Source organism: Camponotus floridanus, unplaced genomic scaffold, assembly GCF_003227725.1.
Source record: "Camponotus floridanus strain SB8 unplaced genomic scaffold, Cflo_v7.5 scaffold115, whole genome shotgun sequence".
Taxonomy (NCBI): Eukaryota; Metazoa; Arthropoda; class Insecta; order Hymenoptera; family Formicidae; genus Camponotus; species Camponotus floridanus.
The window spans coordinates 75,474-93,954 of NW_020229232.1; the positions used below are offsets into that span (position 1 = coordinate 75,474).

General features: G+C 28.3%; 3 protein-coding genes across 4 annotated transcripts; 1 reads left to right on the forward strand and 2 right to left on the reverse strand.

Moving 5' to 3' along the window:
* Positions 1–1,294: 1,294 nt before the first annotated feature.
* LOC105252695 (asparagine--tRNA ligase, cytoplasmic) lies at positions 1,295–4,271 on the reverse strand. The gene is made up of 10 exons (XM_011260212.3): positions 4,055–4,271; positions 3,813–3,891; positions 3,196–3,603; positions 2,975–3,132; positions 2,757–2,900; positions 2,524–2,672; positions 2,330–2,458; positions 1,999–2,248; positions 1,658–1,921; positions 1,295–1,567 (listed from the first exon to the last, which is right to left on the reverse strand). The coding sequence occupies exons 2-10, from the start codon at positions 3,841–3,843 to the stop codon at positions 1,436–1,438; spliced, it is 1,665 nt and encodes a 554-aa protein (XP_011258514.1). The 5' UTR covers positions 3,844–3,891; positions 4,055–4,271; the 3' UTR covers positions 1,295–1,435.
* Positions 4,272–4,680: 409 nt separating this feature from the next.
* On the reverse strand, positions 4,681–11,323 carry LOC105252694 (putative histone-lysine N-methyltransferase 1). 2 transcript variants are annotated; one of them, XM_025415185.1, is made up of 11 exons: positions 11,275–11,323; positions 11,059–11,179; positions 10,389–10,693; positions 9,564–10,134; positions 9,118–9,352; positions 8,825–9,015; positions 8,632–8,739; positions 5,611–8,535; positions 5,262–5,512; positions 4,917–5,163; positions 4,681–4,812 (listed from the first exon to the last, which is right to left on the reverse strand). In XM_025415185.1, the coding sequence occupies exons 3-11, from the start codon at positions 10,466–10,468 to the stop codon at positions 4,747–4,749; spliced, it is 4,674 nt and encodes a 1,557-aa protein (XP_025270970.1). In that variant the 5' UTR covers positions 10,469–10,693; positions 11,059–11,179; positions 11,275–11,323; the 3' UTR covers positions 4,681–4,746. The 2 variants fall into 2 exon arrangements, with proteins under 2 accessions (XP_025270970.1, XP_011258513.1); XM_011260211.3 differs by lacking the exon at positions 4,681–4,812 and having other exon boundaries at positions 5,059–5,163; positions 5,282–5,512; positions 11,059–11,323.
* Positions 11,324–11,661: 338 nt separating this feature from the next.
* LOC105252693 (rab3 GTPase-activating protein non-catalytic subunit) lies at positions 11,662–18,427 on the forward strand. Its single transcript, XM_011260210.3, has 19 exons — positions 11,662–11,900; positions 11,977–12,087; positions 12,333–12,414; positions 12,482–12,599; positions 12,664–12,865; positions 12,934–13,261; positions 13,358–13,789; positions 13,906–14,273; positions 14,388–14,774; positions 14,842–15,042; positions 15,113–15,494; positions 15,565–15,659; positions 15,776–16,024; positions 16,095–16,268; positions 16,363–16,544; positions 16,916–17,137; positions 17,231–17,521; positions 17,616–17,768; positions 17,845–18,427. The coding sequence occupies exons 1-19, from the start codon at positions 11,816–11,818 to the stop codon at positions 17,995–17,997; spliced, it is 4,215 nt and encodes a 1,404-aa protein (XP_011258512.1). The 5' UTR covers positions 11,662–11,815; the 3' UTR covers positions 17,998–18,427.
* The last annotated feature ends 54 nt before the right edge of the window (positions 18,428–18,481 follow it).

The following is an 18,481-nucleotide window of genomic DNA, read 5'->3' on the forward strand; positions in this document are numbered from 1 at the left end:
AAAATCCTCTAAATATTCCAAAGTACTCCTCTTCGATGCTTTTTCATCATCGCTATTCTACGACGTACATGTATATATATATATATATATATATATATATATATATATATATATATAATATATATACATATACTATCCTCAGAAATAATAAATTGGATAATAATTAAAATACTATAAAATATAAAATTGCAGGCAATTTTTTGGAACTGAATGAAATACAAAGCCTGAAATCTATATGTTGCCTTCTGATAAACTCTCTGTTTTTCTAAGTGTGTAATATACTTACTTGATAATTACAAAACAGCATATATATATATATATATATATAGCTGTGAAATATCTTACTGTATAATTATCTTTTATCATATGTATATATGTACTTTATTGCAATAGTATGAATTATCAAATTACTTCAATATCAGCAGAGAGTACATAAAGGATAAGATAATATTTGGAAAGTTTTACAGTTAAACTATTTTTTAACGTTTAAACCTGCTTCGATGAACTTCGTTGTTTCAAATATTTGATAAATATATTTTTCTTATATCCAATTTTATATCATATGAATTATATATACATGATTAAGAGTTGCTTAATATGAATTTATTTAAAGATATATAATGCTGGCCCAGTTTTTCGTAATTTTTAAATATTTATGATATTAATAACTGTTGCAAATATAGATTCTGTTGAAAACATATATAATATACTTTATATATATATATATATATATAATTATAAAAAAAATTTAATTTCATTACATATATGCACGTGTTGAATAATAACATTCTTCTATCAATATATAAGATCAAATACATTTTGATTTATATAGGTCACTTATAAGGATGTTAATTGATTTCTTACACTTTAATTCAAAGTTATAAAATATTTACCATTATAATAAAAAAGGATAAAATGTATATTAATTGCCTAATAATTTTAAGTATTTTTTTGTTATATATGAATACAAAAAAATTTTCTATAAATACATAAAATTAGTATTTATACGTTACATATACGATTATAGAACATTTTTATGAATTTTTATTTGAACTGTGTAAGCAAACTCGATATGGCATTGTATACTCGATTATATAATAAATATATGCAAATTAGAAGTATCGGTATATCCAGCTTTTGAAATATATATATATAAATTTACTACATAAACATAACATTATTATTAAATTCAAATTTTATGCAATAATATACATTATTATATTTTATTAATATTAAAGTGGAGAAGATGAATAATTTATATTCGGATAATATATCTCTTTAGGTAGTTTTGATGTGCTTTTTTTAAATTCAACTATTGTATAGCTTTTTTAATATGATGCAGTATTACATCTTATTGTAACAGTATAAAGAGTGAAATATATCGCTTTTTAAACGTGCCATTGATTGTAAAATTTATATTCTCGTCGAAATATTTTTATGGACGACAACGTTCCATAAAACGCGGGTATAAGCATACTTCACGTATGTGATATCTGTTTAACAACCAACACAGAAATCGTTCCAATCCCAATCCGTAACCACCGTGAGGACAAGATCCATACTTCCGCTGTAAAATAAGTAATATAAAAATTATTTAATTTATTATTTATTATTCCACAATCATGATTTACGAGATCTTATTCTCTCTCGTATTTACCTGGTCCGTGTACCAGTAGTACGGAGTCGGATCGATATTTTCACGTTTGTAGCCTTCTAACAACTCTTCGTAATTCCAGATACGCATCGAACCGCCGACAATTTCACCTACATTTGGCAAAAGCACATCAACGGATTCGGTTAAGCGTTCATTTTCCGCGCAACGCTGCATGTAAAATGATTTAATTTCAACGGGGAAACGACAAAGCAGTATAGGCTCGTTAATAGCGTCAGTCATTTTCCTCTCCGGCATCTCTGGAATGTCCTACAGAAAAATGATTTTGAGATTATAGATTTTGTCCTGAAGAGATGGTGCAAAAATATATAGATATGAAAACTTACTTCACCAAACTCGTAAAAACTACCGTCCTCTTTCGTGATATTATTTTCTCTCAAATATTCGATCGCGTCGGTGTAGTTCATTCGTTTGAAAGGCCTCTTGGGGATTTGAAATCCGGGATTCAATTCTTGTACAAGATGACCGAACGGTGATTGCAGAACTCGTTCGACTACATCACAAATTAAATCTTCTAATCGATCAAGTAGATCATCGAACATGATGAACGGACATTCTGCCTCAATATGCGTGTATCTGTGAAAAATTATAATTTACCATTAAAGGATAATTATAAAAAGAACACAGGTACATATACAAAGAAATTTGCATACGAACTCGGCAAGGTGGCGACGAGTTCTCGATTGTTCTGCTCGATAAGATTGCGCGACGCAATATACATCTCCCATTGCTGGCATGCACGTTTCAAGATATAGTTGAGAACTTTGAGTAAGAAAAGCATTTTCTCTGAAAAAGACATTAATTAATTGATTTATAACAATATATTTAAAAATTTATTGGCTAATATATACCCAAAATAATCTAATTTGAAGAGAGTTGAGCCTCCTTCCACTTGAGTTTGCACTAAAGTTGGTGGAGTTACTTCATAATAACCACGATCTCTGTAATGATCTCTAAACGCTTGAACTAATATAGATCTCATGATTAAGACTTTTGATGTCTGAAATAGATAATAATTTTTATGATGATTTAATTTTAAAAAATTAAGTCATTATTAATTGAAAAAAAAACTTTTGTATTATACATTTTCTCCTCGAATCATTATGTGCCTATTATCCAATTGTACATCAGGCAGAGCTTCTTCATTCAAAATTGAATCAGCCCCACCAGGAGGCGACGAGCCAATAAGTTTCCAATAATCAACATGCAATTCATGCCCATCAGGTGCCTAAAATTAAACAATGCATATATAAATATACATTTTATCCATATAATCAATAATGTAGGATGTGATTAACATACATTCTTCCCTTCAGGGACAATTTTTAAAGTCCCAAATAGTTGAACAGCAGCTTCAGTGGCAAGAGTCAAAGCATCATATGTTTGGCAAAGCTTATCAGTCAGTACACATTGCAGAAAACCTGTCCCATCTCGCAACATGATGAACATGAGAGCTTTGCCTATGAAAATTAATTGACAAATTATCTTATAATAGAAATAAATTAAAATATATAGTGATATACCTTGTCTTCTTAGTCTATGAACCCATCCAAAAAGCTTAACTCTTTGATCTCTGTGATTCAGAGCTTCTTTTATTTTAATTTGCTTTGCTTCTGGTAGAGATTTATCCTCTTCTATGACAATTGCCTTAGCTTCTTCAAGATTTTTCAATCTTTTTTCTTCATCCTCCAACAACTTCTTCTCCTTCTCTTCATTTTTATGCTGTTCTCTAACCCAAATCTTTTGTATCTTCTTTAATTGAGATTTAGATGCTAGTTCATATTTTTTACCATCTTCACGAGAATCGTGATAAATGACTGGAAAAGGTTCTTTACCAGCATGATGCATCGCTCTTAGAATAGTTTTGAAGGGGTTTTTTTCTGAGCCATCTCCTGTCTTGTCACTCCCATTCTTCTCCGATGTATAAATACCTTACAAAATATTTTTCTCATTATAAATGTTATTTAATTTTATATATAACATATGTATCACATATAATATGTATTAATACTATATACGATATATATATATATATATATATATATATATATATTATAATATATATAATTTTTTAAATTATTTCTCTTTTTATGATTGTTATTGCAATTAGATTTCTCTATTACATTAGGATGCAACTTACCTATTGATGAGGATATTTTTTTATCAGACATATTGATTTGCAATCTACTTCCAAGTATGTATATGTATAACTGAATATACTGTAATGCAAAAAAAAAACATTAATTATTACATTATGCTTCTACTAATATTAATATATAAAAAACATAGATTTTAAAATAAAATATAACAATAAGATAATCTTGTATTAACACGTGTATAAAGTATTTTATTAAATATGCGAAATGAAAGATATTTTCTAACCTATATTTTTTCTTATTTGCAGATACACCAGGTAATTGAAACAATTTTAAAGAATAGTTTTTTTCACTGCAAGCTTCGATATAAATGCAATCAAATGCAACGTGTCGTCAGCAACGTTCCGCACTGCTCTTCGATCGTTAAATCCGGTATCCGGTACGAGGTATGATATGGGTACACAACATATATCTATATTTATGGCAAACCCACAGTGCTCTGTGACGACTTGCGTAATCGAACATTTAAATCTTGAAATATAAATTATTAGTTTATGTCTTAATTTTGTTTTATAATTTCTTTTATTAAATAATATTAATTGAATAACATTAAATAAGAGAGAAATAATTCTCACAATTAAAAAATTGCTTGCAAAAATAATATGTTATTAAACTTAGATAAAAATGAAAAATTATTAAATTTTTCTCATGTATGTATATATTTATTAGATCTATATAAATTTTATTAAATTATAAAAATAATGTGATATGATATAACATGATATAACAATATAACAATGAAATATTTTATTAAACAAATTGATTATACATTGATTATATATATTTCCCAAAACCACAATTGTTATCTATCTCAATTATATAATATAATAATAAAGTTTAGTTATGATGTACAAAATTCTTTATTTAATAATATTTATAATATAAAGAAATTATAAGTTTCCTTAAATATATATTTTTTTATGTAGAACTATACTTTTTTCTATGTGTTCTGGCACTCTGTTCTGGCATATAAAATGTAATACACTAAAATAAAAATTCCAAATTATATATATATATAATATATATATATATATATTCTTTAATTATTATAATTGTATTACGTAAGTTAAGAAAAAAAGAAAATAAACCTGCTCATCCAAGTAATCCATGAGATTAGAAAACTTGCATTTAAACCCGTGTGTCCGCAATGTATGATGCAATTCTTTAATGTTTACAGGTTCATATTGCAATATTTTATTATGTAAATCTTTATCAACATTCAATAGTCCTGTAAAAGCTTCCGTGATGTTAGATGGATTTTCGAGTAATGATTCAGTATCAGAAAGTTCCATTTCTCTGCCAATTGAATTTTGTCCAGAACTTACATCGCTATCACTGCAATAGACACAAACAATATTGTTATATTATGACTATATAAAATATATTTTATTAAGCATTATTTGAAAAAAAAATATTTAATGCTTATACTAAACCTATTTTGAGAACAAAGTACTTTGTCATCACTGTCTTCTGGATTATTTAATTTTTCCAAACTATTATTATCCACATTTCGTTTTTTTGATGGTGGACCCTCATCTTCATCACTTGAAATTTCAGTGACTTCCTGTATTGATGTTATTTCAGCTATAGGCACTAAAGGGTGAAGTTCATTATAAATATGCGTTAATAATTTTACAGCCCTGCCACGTTTTTGTACCTTTAATCCATATTTCTTCATTTCTTTCTAGAAATTAAATAAGAAAAGAAAAGAAAAATGCTAATAAGAAAGGAAAAAGCACATTCATATTTTTTATAACAGTTTATTATTATCAATAAACTTACGTTCAATTCGGGAGTTTTCATACCAATGTAATTAGGCGGAGGTGTAACATCTTTTTCAATAATTTTAAGTGCAGTTTTCGTATTTTCAATATTTTCATTATAATTATATTTAAAGTGTATAGATGCTTGTGTAGATATCTCTCGATTATGTAATCTATTTATGTTAATTTGTCCCTCAGATAAGGATTTCTTTTTAAACTTTCTAATGCTTACAGAATTTTGCGTCAAAAACGTGGGATTACTGTTCAAGTTTTCACAAACAGGTACGATATCATTATTCGCCATTGAATTATTAACTCTGATATTTCCATCATCATTTTTATTATTACGTCTGCGTGCACTATTCTTTTTAAATTCTGTCGTATTTAATACGCTAGTTGACTGACTCTTTTCCAAAACATGCTTCCCATACATATTAACATCAACATTTGCAAGATATATTTCATCTTCAAAATTAAAAGACGATTCGAAGTTTTCCGATTTTCTTGGTTCACGAGTATTTGTTTCTGATGTAAATTCATCACGATGTTCTAGAAGTAAGTTTTCTACATCTAAAAACTCTGGACTGGAGGGTACCATAATCGGGCTTGAAATAGAGTTTTCCTTTTGATCATCATTTAATTCATTAAATCTGGACTTTTTCTGCATGAAACTTATATTACAATCTATATCATTAGATGTCATCTCTGTACTGCTAGCATTGAATTCCTCTTGATTTGATTTAATTGAACTATTAAAATCTTTTTCCTCTTCTAAGTCTGTGATTACAGTTTTTGGAATACCCTCAATTTGGACGAATTGATTGCTTTTTTGACTTTCTATATTTTGTTTGTTACATTCTGTTATTCTTTCAGACTGCTGTGTGGAACAAGGCAGAATATCTTCATATTCAAAATCATCTTCCTTCAAAATGACAGGATTAATACTAGAAGATATGCTTTCAACTTCTGTGTCTGATGAAACGATAATATCCGCGTCTTTTTGTGTTAAAACAATTTTATCCAGAACATTATTTTCAGTATCATTAATATTAACATTATTTTCAGTATCATTATTCTTATTGATTAAATCAGATGATATATTTTTTTGAGATAAACTATTACTTAATCCATTCCTGATTGCTGCACGATAATTTGCTATACTATTATCCTTGTGATCTTTCATATATTTAGAATACATAGAAATCTCTTCTTCGTCCGTTTCTACATCCAGGACAGTTTCATTAAACGATGGATTCGTTGTTTGTGGCGAACATACTGCTGATGCCTTAGTGACTGCGATTTGTTCTGAAATATTAATATCTTTCTCATCTAGTGAAGTAAAACTTTGTGTATTATTACAAGAAGATTCCATTGACATCTTAGATATAGGAACCATATGCAAAGTATTAGTCTGTTTAATGTCTACATCATTATTAGAAAGATGAGAATAGAATTCCGGATTTTTATCAGCATACGATCGCATACGTTGTTCTATTATACTTAATCGACTAGGTTTTTTTTCTACTTCAATTGACTGTTCAACATTATCATGATAAGTTTCAGAATCTTCAGAATTGTATCTATTTATATGGAATGGATTCTTATACCTTATAGGAGATATTCCTACAGGATATTCTATATCAGAATCTAAATCTAAATCCAATTTCGCGTTTTGTCTTTCGATTTCTTCGATGAATAATGTAAGATTACTTTTCTGTTTGGTTAATTTCAAAGAAGAATCCTGAATAGATTTTGACTTGCTGCTTTGAGGAGTATCGATTATCGAATTTTCATGTATATTGTCAATGAATAGTTTTTGAGAATTTGATTCAGAATCTGAATTAATGTCCATAACATTTTGTTCTACATTTTTCAGATTGATAGATATATCTTTGTCTAATTGCGAATATTCTACGTTCTGTCTTTTTCCAGTTAATGATGTTTGACTACAGATATCAACATCTTTATCTTGTTTAATTAAACTCAGTAATATATTAATATTAGAATCTTCATGATTATTAAAATGTACTATGGATTTATGTTTCATATCAGGTGTATCGTCAAACATATCAGGCGATGCATTAGAAATTTCCGAATTCACTGGTGTATTACTTCTGGAGTTTATTTTCTCTGATATTCTTGTCAAAGTAGATTTTTTATCTTGCAGAACACAGCAGTCCTTTACAGATATGTCATTATCTTCAAGGGAATATAAATTATCATTAATATTCTCGTGTAATAATATTCTTTGAGAACAATGAATGGTTTCTGAGTCATCACACGTACGATTTAGTGATGGATTAAAAGATTTGTTTATTTTTGAAACATTTAAAGTCTTTTCCATATCTGCGTGTACATTTTCTGTACTTTTTCTGCAAATTTCATGTTTGATTTCTGTTATGTTAGATTTAAATTCTTTTTGACGTAAGTAAACAAATAAATCATTTACTTTGTATTTCCTTGCTAAAAATCTAATATCAGATAATGATGCATTAGAATTGAATATTTTTGAATGTTCATTGATTATTCCACAATAGACAAATTCTAGAAAGGCTAAGGCAACATCATAGTCTACATCAAACCAACAAATTTTTTCTTTTGCAGTAGAGAATTCCGTATCATTGGAAATTACATCAAGCAAAATATTTGTACAACGCGCATAGAAAACTAATTTATGTGCCCAAATATGTCTGGCATTTTTTACAAATATAATAATATCGCTTGCAGAACTATCATTTAGCATATTTCTCCAGTTTGTTGCAAGAATGTCAAGAAATGTCTTTTCTTTGCAACATGTGTTAACTGCATTTGAAGAGATAAATTCTTCATTATTATCCATTACTTTTATAGCCTTCATTGCTTCTGTTTCTAATATTTGTTTGTTATTCGAAATAATTTTATTATCTATGTTTTGTTTCATAAGTTGTTCAATATTCTGTTCCTCCTATAAAATATATTATTATATATTTCACATATATATACATATTATATAATATTTTTTAAGTGTATATAATTTACTGGAAAGTCAATTAAAACTTACATTTAATTTTTCTTTCTTTTCTAATGGTGTAATGTAAGGCGATAGTTGCTTTACATAAAATACTTTCTGAGTTGGAGTTAATTTTGTCCTGTCCCACAATGTATTTTCCTTGCAAATAGACATAAATATTAAAGTTTACAGATACATTCAATTTGGATAATTTTCAATTACATCATGATTAAAATATAATTACAGTTTGATGCAATTGCTGAAGTAACTGATTTTTTAGAACAATTTTCTTTTTAACGTTGTTAACTTGTTCTTCTTGTGATTTTTGAGTAAAATCTTTATAGGCCATAAGTATTTCAGCTATTCTTTCTGTTAAAATACGTTCTTTTTCAACAGCAGTACGTCTTTGTAAAATAGTCGGTTCGATTTTTCCTTCTTAAAAAATAAAAAAATTGAAAATTAAAATGTATATAAATTTGTGTTAGTTATCAGTAATTATTGATTCCCTATCAATTATATAAATTAATTGAAAAGTACTTTTTTTAATTCTATTTGTAGGCCAATTTTTTGTTGGTGATATATTTTTACTGCTAGTAAAGCCAAAATTTTGTAATGTCGCTTTCTGAGGATATTCTACATTATTATCTGGCAACGATGAATTAGATGATATAGCTACAATTTGAGCCTCTTCCCATTCTTCTATTTCTTCTTTTTCATATAAAGACTTGGAAAGCGCTAAAGCAAGCTGAAAATCGGGATCATCGTGCGATTCCTGAAACAATTTGTACTTATAAAAATTGTATTTAAAACAATTTATTACTTACAATTTATTTGAAAACTTTTATATCATTATTGCTTTAATAATTTGAAAACACCACAAAGACTATCAACTATAATACTACATAATATTAAATAATGTTAAATTTTCAAATAGAATGTGAAAAAACACTTATTTGTTAGCATTCAAAAAATTAAATATCTACCATTTTCCGTGAAACAGGCTTTTTTTTATCTTGTAATATGGGAGCAGAGAGTAAACCTAATGATTTTCTTTCTGCAGCTTGTCGTTCTTGCAGTTCCATAGCATTCATCAATGTTTTTGTTGAAACATTATTTTTTATTGCACAACTCTTCATATGTACGGTTTGTAAATTTTCATCTTTAAAATTTTTAAAGCACAATGGACATACATAAGCTGTTTTCACATTAATCGAATTCTGTGGTGAGTCTACGTCTTTCTTTTCAGACTTAAAAAAGGATGACTCAATTGATGGTTGTTGTGCATTATGTTGAATTTTTTTGTTCTGCAATAATTTATTGCTTTCGAATTTTTTCCCATTGTTAATTACTTTAGATTTAGAGCACAGCACGTTCTTTTTAGATTTATCTAGAGATTTATTGCTCTTGATAATTTTTGCTTGCACAGTATTTTTTCTTTTTGGTGATTTAAAATCCAATATACTGTCATCGTCATATGAAGATTTAGATGTGCTTGCAATATTATTTTTCTTTTCAGTATCAGAATCATTAGAAAGAGAAGCTTTATTATCTATACTGTAAATAGAAGAATATCTTATGTGATTTGAAAAATATTGTGCATCATATATTATTAATATAAAAAAATACTTATTTACAGGATAAAAATGAGGAAGAGTATAATGAAAAGATTGTGGAACATTTTTTTATAAATTTCAAATATTGTGTATATTTTTTATCATTATATTTTTTTTAAAGGATACATGTCAACAAATCAACTACAAAAGCTATGCAAGAAAGGCAATTTAATTTATTTGACATTGTGGTACTACCTTTCTTTATAACTTTTCTTTAATCGTAATCTTCTGTTTGACCTATTAGGCTTATGCAATCTATTTTCTTCAACATCCATTATTTCTATGTAAGCTTAATTGGATGTAACGTTACTTAATTCTTATTTGCCTCAGTATCTTTTATTTGATCCTCTGGTTCAGTATTTGCTGCTAATCTAACTTGCTGTCTCTTGTTTAGTTTATCAATAACGCCTCTCAAAAAATCACTTGTCATATAATCATGTTGCATAGCAATAGCGTCTTCAGAAATTTTATATCGTTCGTCATTTAAGTATGGAACAACTCTATAATTGTAGAATAAAATTTAATTAAATTTGGATTATAAAATAAAACATAAAATATGAACTTTAAATTGTCTAATTGTGTAAATAAAGTATAATTAAAATTATACAATGTAAATTAACATTTGACTAAATTGTAAATATAAATGCTAATAAATAAAGATATATACACATAAATAAAGATATATACACACGTACACGTGTGTGTACACATATGTGTATGTGTATGTATATATACATATATATACATACATGTATACATTTAAAATAAAATAAAATTTAATAATTTAATATTAAAATAATATTAAAATAAAATTTAATAAAATAAAATAAAATAAAATGAAATTTAAAATAAAATAAATACTTACTTTCTTCTATAGTAAATGTACATTGCACCAACATACATAAGCGTTATAACGGCCGATGTGATTCGGATATATTTTTGCAGCGGTGTGTTTCTCAATCGACGTAGTTTTCTGAATGTCTCATCTGTGGGATCACGCATTTCATACAAAAAACGAAAGAAAATAATGCTATAAGGCGTATTACAAGCGACTATAATTTTATAGTAATCTTGATCTAACCTCGATCTAAGCTATATTCCAATATTCACTGCCAGTGCCAGTACTGAAAATCTAGTATACGTGATGTAGACTGCGGTCAAGGAGATGCTGAAAATGCTTTGAAGCGTTCGATTGACCAATCAGGTTAAAGAAATTTTTCTCCTTTTATCCTGATTGGTCAATCAAACGCTTCAAAGCATATCATTAGTTCCAATCTACAATAGGTGATTTAAACCCTAAGAAATTGATCAATCACAGTCGAGTATTCTCTTCATGCTTGCCTGTGATTGGTCAATCTCTTATGGCTTAAATTACTATTGTAGTCGGGACTTAAAGCAGAAACCAATGGCCGCATTCAGCGGACTCAACAGTAAGTAATTATAAATCTATTCTTTCTTCTTACACATATCATATGTATATATATATAGAATGTACTCCACTTATCTCGTTTGCAAGCATTATCTGTCTTTGTATCATCGGATTATGATAAACAAATAATACAAACAGATGCAAGGATTAAATATTGCAGAAAATTACTGTTGTGCATAACTAATTACGCACAATGTCCTGTCAAATTAAAGGAATAGCAAATATACCAGATATAGATAATGTTAAGAAATTACTTTATGGCAATGCCATTAGCAAATGTAAGTTTTATTTGATCTAACCAAATTGATAGAATCATGTGATGTGTGTATATTTTAATATATTCTTAAATTTTAGTCGAATATGTACCAAGCAATGAATTACCTCTTCAAGACTGTCATATATCATTGTCATCGGTTGGAGATGTATTTGTGATGGCTTGGAATACAAAAATGATTATATTCATTTGTAAGTATAAATTTTATGTTTCATATTATTTATATCATATTTTATGTCTCATGTAATGATATGTGTTTATCATATGTGCAATCTTTATTAATGACATACATGTATAATATAATTATAAGATTAACAATGCATTGAAAATGAAAAATAAACTTATATATGAAAATAATTTATTGATGAAAAATAATTTATATACGTATATATTTTTTTATAAACAAGATATTAAATACTCCTTAATCTGTTTATAGCAAAATGGGATTCGCAAGAATTAGATGAAATAAAAAATAAATTTCATATAACATGGCATGGAGAAATAACAAAGGAACAGAAGTGAGTAATATTTTTAAATCACACTGTAAAAATATTATTTCATTTATAACAGAGACATTTTTTTCAGTGAATGGATAACATCAGTGATCTGCTTACCTCTAATATCTTTAGGAAAAGCTAGTGGTCCAGATTGGACATGTATAGCTGTTGGATATAATACAGGCTTTGTTAGATTCTACACAGAAGTAAGAGCTTAATTTTTATTATTCTTTTATCATTAATTTTTTATACCAATTTCTTTTATATTAGACAGGTGCATTGCTCTTTGAGGAACAGATTCACAATGAATCAGTCTTAGGAATAAAATGTCAATCATTCTCGTTACCAAGACATGTTGGAGATACTGGCTGCAGCGAAGAAATTTATATATCATATAATAGTGGTGTCTGTATATTACAAGGATTTCCATTATTTTCAACTTTACGTGCATGTAGAAATCATTTAGCTAGAGGTATATATTTTCTTTGTTACATTTATTTAAATTTTAATTTAATCTTAATTTAATATTTTTTTTTACAGTGCAAGCTAATTGCAATGATTTACCCCCAGTTCCAAACTTGTCATGTAAAAAATGGGCGTTTAAAAATCAAGATATTGCAAATGATTCAGAAGTAATTGGCATAACATCAATAAATAGTTTTGATCATTTAATGACAGCTTCAATTTGCGGCGGATATAATGCAATGTATAGATCTAGTGCTCCACAACACAATTTAGTCGTTGCAACAGGAAAACGACCATTTATAGGATTTCATTATGCATTGGAAGGTGGTAATGCACCAGTTCTATCGGATGTTGCCATTGCTATGGCTAGCAAATTGGCTAATGCTATTGGTACTGCTGTTCCGTAAGTACAACTATGTATATATTATATAATATTTTCAAATAAACTAATACTTCTACATTACTGAACTAATACATTAATACATTAATTTCGTTTTAGATGGTTTCGTGGCAGTTCGAAGAATACAACATCTGATGCATCAAAAGGTAACATTCAGGAATCTGTAGAGACAATGAGCTGTCGGTTTGGTTTAAGTGATATTATGAGAGAAGGTGATTGCATTGTCTGCAGTCCAAATAAAATGTTATCAGTAATATCGGATGCTATGGGCAGAGTGTTACTTATAAATAACAAGAGAGGCGTAGCTGTTAGATTGTGGAAAGGATATCGCGATGCTCAGTGTGGTTGGATTGAAGCTACTGAAGAGAAAGATCGTGGAATTCACAGAAATATCAATAAATCTGGACGAAAAATCTTATTGCGCACCGCATTATTTTTAGTCATTTATGCGCCAAAGAAGGGTGTGATAGATATTTGGAGTATACAGCAGGGTCCAAAGATTACTACCTTTACTGCTAGTAAAAATGGACGGTAAGTTATAATCGTATCATTCTTTTTGTGCTTCCATTTTTTACTATAGTCTTTATCTTTTTTGTATTTTACTTATTGAATACAAGATTATTAATCTAATATATTTTTTCTTATAGACTACTATATATTAATTATGGTTTTCTGGGTGCAAACGATAACGCTACCTTGTCAAAGAATAAAGCACAATACTCGTGTGTGTTTATGGATCCACTTGGAGGATTAAAAGAGATTTGTGTTCCATTTCATTTTGCACTTAATAGTAAAAATGGAAAACGTGCACGCGATATACATCTACTTAGAAAACTGAGAACATACTTAAGGGAAGAAGAATTTAATGAAGAAAAATTAGTTGCTGAAGTTACTACCACCTGCCTGGGATTAAAGACGAATGAAATTAAAGTACAGACAATAGAAGTCTTAATGAATAGCAAACATATTTTGCCAGATGCTTTGCTTGCTGCAATAAATTGTTTTGTGATAAAAGGTATGTGTGTAGATGTAATGCATATGTGTGCATATATGATGTAATATTCTAATATTCCATACTAATAGGTAATATTGTATATGATATTATTTTGATGTTTTGTTAATGTTACAGAAGAAAAAAAAGAAGAAGAATTAGAACCTACTGCTAAAATGCTTCATCAATTGACAATGCAATTACGGCAAATAATTACATTTTATAAATATGTTAAGGCTCAACTTGACATTCCCCCTGAATATAATATTGTTACAGCTGATAATGCACCGAGTTCGAAACATTTATCTTCGATATTATTGACTTCGGAACGAGAAGTACATCGTATTATTAAATTAGCCAAGATGATAAATAGTTTTAAGGATACTAATGTTTCAGCAGAAACTAAAGTTAAATTTAAAGAGGACGAAAAAATATTTTTCAATTTTTTATCGTGCTTTGAATTCGGCTCGTCAAAATCCATTGGACTACGAAAAGACCTAAAAGAGGAAAAAATAAACGACATTTGTAAGTTGTATATTTTATAATGACTATAACTATACTGTTATTGCATTAAATATGATACAATTTTTAGCGCGATTAATATATCAAGGATGGATGTATTCAAATGATGTAAAAGAGAAATGGCAACAAGCTGCTAAAGATAGTAACATTCAACCATTTAATTTCATGGAACTGGCATTAATATATTGGACACATAAAGAAGAAATTATATCTTTAGAAATCGAAATGAAACGTTTTACGCAACTTTTGCATGTTATTTGTTTGTTAACTGGTAGGTTTTGACTAAGAAATGCTATATAATATTTGACATATATATAATTTAATTAACTTAAATTTTATAGATGTGGAAAATATATGTGTTGAATATAACGAAGTTTCTCTTTGGTGGAAAAACGTACGGACTATTTTAACAGAATCTACAAAACCTTTTAACGCACTTACTGCTGCATTAGCATGCAGAGCAATTGCTATGATTCTGGAGAAGTATAAAGAGAAATTGCAGAATCAAAAATTGTTGGAGACTAATGGCAACGAAGGTGAAGACAATAAAAATATGAATAACATAACTAATATAGATGAAACAGAAAAACCGAGTGACATCACACCAGATGATGAAACATATAGTTCAATTAGTGAATGGGAAAATGTTAGCAATGACACCTGTCAATTTACATTATTAATTGGAAATCTTGAAGATATTACTATTTTAAATGCTGTTATTAGGTATATATTCCAATAATCAAATTATATAAATATAATTTCTCTGTAATAATAAACATTATTTTAATTTTAGTCAACAAGTTATACCGGACGAAACAACACAATTCTTCACTTTACCTTTTACAAAAAATGATATTTCTCTAGCATCGATTCTTGCCAAAGGAAAAGGTAAATTATTTAAACTTGTCATTTTTATCAGTGTATATTCTTAGTCGTATTTATTTAATAGTATTGTACTCTCACTTTTTATAATTCTTTTTCTACTCTTTATTTATTTGTATCAGGTTCTGTCTCTGAACTGGTTGCAAAATGGCTCAGTACAACAGGTATCGATCCAACACGATTAATCGACACAACTGATGTGGAATTCGATCAGTTGCAATTATCAATAGATTCTTTACAATTGACTGATGCACTGGACGAAGCAACTGCCATTGAAGTATCTCAACAGGAACAATCAAAACTTCTTTCATTATCGGTAGAAATTGGAGATGAAGCAAAAACTAATATGACAACAGAAGCATATATATTAGGCAAGAAATCCACTTGAGAGAAATCACTACTTTTGTTTTTGTATAATTTTAATCTGTTCTTTTTTTCTAGATAAAATGATTCTACTTAAACGCCATTTTCCATACAGTTTAACAAGTAGTGTTTTATTGGCCAATTTATGCTGGGAGTTTGCTATGTCGTGGAATAAAGATGTTACTCAATTAGATTTGCTTGCAGCTGCCTTAACTGTTTTACGACAAATACCTATGAAAAATATGAAACATGGTAGGCTGCATTGTTTTTTTAAAGATATATATTTATATAGATGTAAAATATTTTTAAGATTTATATAGATGTGTTATATATATTTGTTTAATAGGCGTTTGTTGTCTACTGTGGACACTTCATATAAAAAAAAGATTGGAAGCGGCGGCGAAACTGATGAATAAGCTCGGGAAATTGCCAAAGGAAAGATTATGCATGCAAGATATTGGTTTGTCTGACATTCAACTGACAACATTTTTACAGCACTGTGTCACTTTCTTGGATATATTTGTTGATGTTAGTATATAGAAAATGTAGAGAGAATTATGTAAAAATTGTTAAATGAAAAATGCAGCTAAAAATCGAAAATTATTAAGTGGATTTTAATATATGAAATGTTTCAAGAACATCGGATGTTCTTTTAATAGTTTAGTGATCAATTTGAGATAATTTATTTCTAAGCGAAAATGTCGAGGCATTTGAATTATAAATGATTGAAAAAAAATTTTTTCATGAACTAAACTTTTCATGAAGTCAAAAGATGAACCAAATTATATTGTTTTCAATATTAAATGTAAAATTTATTTTTGTATTGAAGGATATTCAATAATTTTTTTTAAATATTTCATAGAATAATATAAAGAAATATTAATTTATACTATATGCAGGATGAAATACTTCAACGAGGAGATGGTACAACAATAAAGTCGGAAGAATTGTGGGACGGACATCCTGGTGGACCACAACCTTTTGCTACACTAGCTATTTCTCAAATGCCAGCTTGGTATGATTTGGTCTTATTACACGTACAAGTGGCAAATGTTCTGTATATGATGGCGTGTCTCAATTTGAAAATGTTAAAACCACTGAATAATTTGTTCGAGTCTGTAGTAAGTAAAGCATGCGATTTAGTGCGCGAGTATACAAATACATATACATATATGAACATATATGATACATATTTGTTCGCTATATTTGTGTAGGTACAGCCCTATTTCTTTCAAGACATAACGGATAAAGCGATGCTGACGTGGTACCGAGACGACAAAAGAGATAATACGCGTACAGAATTTTTATGTAGAGTAATTACAGCGTCAATGGAATTTATTCATCGCGAAACCACCGACGGCGTGACGATTAGTTCATCACAGGCTATTTCGTGGATGAACAAATGTCAGGCATTGGCGTCAATCTGGAAAATTAATAATGATGAATTAAGAATACATCAAACCTGTCAATTATATATAAACGGTTTTGATCGTTTAGCAGAAGAGGTACGTGTATATAACAAATCTTTTTTTTTATTTGTACATATATATATATATATATATATATATATATATATATATACTCATGACATATATTTAGGTAAATGTAGCAGTAACCGATATCGAACGTTTGGCTGCAAACTTATTACCTATAGCTGGAAGAAGAATGATGGCATATCTCTCGAAAACACCTAATCTCTTGGAAGAAATGTCACAAATGAGTCCAGCGCTTACGAGATATTTGGAAAATCTGGTAAGTTGATGCACAAATCTGTTGATATGTTTTTATCGAATATTTTTAGTTTTTTTGACCGTATAATTTTCCGCAGAACGTGCCTGAAATAGTCTGTACGAATTGTTCGAATGTCGACACTGTGGAACTGATTCGACGAATATCTGTGCATTTACCTAAAACTCACTGTGATTATCATATTGCGCAATTGATGTTGGATGCAACATTTATTTATGAGGGTAATAATTAGTTTCTGATTTTTTTGTAAACTATGTCCTGTGATATTACGAAGCATGAAACCGCCATACACGAGATTTTATCAGAAACTGTATAATTTGTACATACTGAATACAACGAAACGCGATAATAATTGAAATCATTGTCAATCTATCAATGAAAAGACAAGATACGCCTTTGTTGTAATAATAATAAAAAGAGTGATAATCAGTTATAAAAATAAATGATGTAAACTGTGTTATTTTCTTTTTGGGACATTCGGACATTTTTATTAAGCGAAAATATGAACAATCTTGATATGATGTTCATTATCTCTGAAGCGCACTTTATATTAATGTGTATATTTGTACATAATATTTCTCTTGTTATAATGCTGTTTTATCACAGGACATTAATTGTTCTTGTTCTGAAGATGCATATATATATAATAATTTATCTGGGAAGGAAGGAAGATTAGAATATATTTATCAATTTTTTAAAAATTTGAAAATTATTGA